We start from the raw sequence: 2,155 nt of genomic DNA on the forward strand, positions 1-2,155 counted from the left end.
AAATACTTTAAACCATAAGGGTATCTTAAAAACAGAGATCACTCCTTCCACCAACGATTTGCCATATGAACGCCGCCATCAAAACCACCGAACTATTAGGTTATGTCAACATCTACTGTAGCGTCCGGGGGGACCACCGTGATGAGGGATACGTGGTCACTTCCAGCTGTCACCACATCATCCTCACCGGGACAAAAATAATGGCGACTCCTACTAACAGCAGAATTCAGCACTGCCCCATCAATATCAACAAGCCACCATCTTTACTGCATCATCGAACCCACAAGAAGCTTGAAAGTTTTAATAACAAGCATTTGTAGCATGGGATTGCTTAAAGAATTAAAGATGAGGTCTCTGTTGCAGTATTGTTTAGCTTAATATATTCATCCAGAATCCAAGATATTCGAAACCAATTGACCGTACATCAGAAATTAATTCAACTCCTTTATGTATATTGAATCTTGGTGCATCAATATTTACAGTTGTGTTTGGTAGAAGCATGGATGGAAGTTGGCTGCTGCCATGTGGAAAATGGTCTAAAAACCACAAGATACAGGGGATCCATGATCGATGAGCCAGTGGACCCTTGCATCAGGAAGGAAAAAAAAAAAATCTAGCTTGACAGTAGCTGGAAGAAACCCGAGGATGGTACTGCAAAATGGGATGCAGAGAATTCTTAGAGAAACCAGGAAGTGCAGGAATTGGAGGCGTTCTGAGAGACCCATAGGGTCGTTTCTTGTGCGTTTTCTCTTAAATGATTGAGGACATGGATTCAAATGAGACTGAAGTTTGCCCCATTAAGATAGCATTAGAGATTAATTGGGTTGTGGAATCAGATTCGATTAGCAGCCAGACCATGGAGGATGCTGTCTCTTTAATTCTATTTCCATTAATGGTAACTCTGAGAACAGTGGCCTTTCTTCAAGTTTCGAGAGAGGGAAGTTGTGGCATGTCATTAGCAAAGCAGAGCTTGATTTCATAGCTAGCTCGACTATTACCTGTCCTGTTTTTTTCCTTCATTTCTTTCCGCTGTTTCAGACACTCACTTGATGGCTATTTTCTATAGCGTCCTTTTGAGTTAACGAACAAGGAAACAAAGAATTAAAGGGATTACAACCAATCAATGAAGTCTAATGTTAAGATTTAACACTATTTTTGGCTAGTTGGTCTACTGCATGGTTAGCCCCTCTGTGTGAGTGAGCGAGGAAAAATTGTTTCCCTCAACTGTCTTCTTAAGAATATATTGAAGCTCATAGAAGGTCTCAAGTTTCCAGGATCTTAAGCTTGGGCTTTCTATATCGCCAGCAACTCTGCCTCACTCGAATCAATAAAGCCAGCAGTGCAGGAGAAATAACACATGAACCAGTCCCAGCTGGTCCTGGTTTCCCCCATTGACGCTCACTTGCATGGCTTGTTGGAAAAGACTTTTAGTTATTTTTATTAGCTTCAATGTTACATTCTTTCTATTCAAAGCTCATAGGGCACACAGGCATTAAGAAGAAAAGGAAAGAAACTTGAAAACCATAGAAGTTACTAATTACACAGTAATATGCATGATATTGATTACCGATAAACAAATGGCCTAACTAGCCAGCTAGCTATAAGGCTATATTTACCAACTACTAGTGCAGTGGAAAGGACTATTTTCGTATGAACAACGTGTGCGTCAAACTCTTCAATGACCATACAGGGGAAGATCCTCGACATCGACCCAAACATCTTGCCCCATCAAGATCATCACTTTCCGTTGAGCTCTAACCGTGTACCTCCTGACCATGTCATCTCCCTCCATGAAGAAGACAACCCTGTCTTCGGGAGCAAGGCCTTTCTGCTCTACAAAACGATGCCAAGAAGAGCGTAGAAGAACGGGTTTTGGGTATGCTCCAGTCAGACGGGTTGACAGGCAGAACGTCCATTCATTATCAGTAGCATCGACTGCTTCAAATTTCATCATATGGGCTCCTTCAGTAAACGTAAAATACTGAAGGACATGGGTTGGAAATGAAAGAGTATGGCTTATATGGGTTGGTTTTAGTTTCTTCGTGAAGAGATGTACTGGTTCCATTCTTTTTCAGGAGATACAAGAGTTTCTGTGAAGAGAGAAAGCTAGGGTACTGGGTGCAGAGATTGGCTATATTAATAGACACTAGGAAAC

At 41.5% G+C, this 2,155-nt stretch overlaps 1 protein-coding gene across 1 annotated transcript; it reads right to left on the reverse strand.

Moving 5' to 3' along the window:
- Nucleotides 1-1,675: 1,675 nt before the first annotated feature.
- LOC105119365 (uncharacterized) lies at nucleotides 1,676-2,065 on the reverse strand. Its single transcript, XM_011017493.1, has one exon. The coding sequence runs from the start codon at nucleotides 2,063-2,065 to the stop codon at nucleotides 1,676-1,678; it is 390 nt and encodes a 129-aa protein (XP_011015795.1).
- Nucleotides 2,066-2,155: the final 90 nt, after the last annotated feature.

Source organism: Populus euphratica, unplaced genomic scaffold (genome assembly GCF_000495115.2).
Source record: "Populus euphratica unplaced genomic scaffold, PopEup_1.0 scaffold2856.1, whole genome shotgun sequence".
Classification (NCBI taxonomy): domain Eukaryota; kingdom Viridiplantae; phylum Streptophyta; class Magnoliopsida; order Malpighiales; family Salicaceae; genus Populus; species Populus euphratica.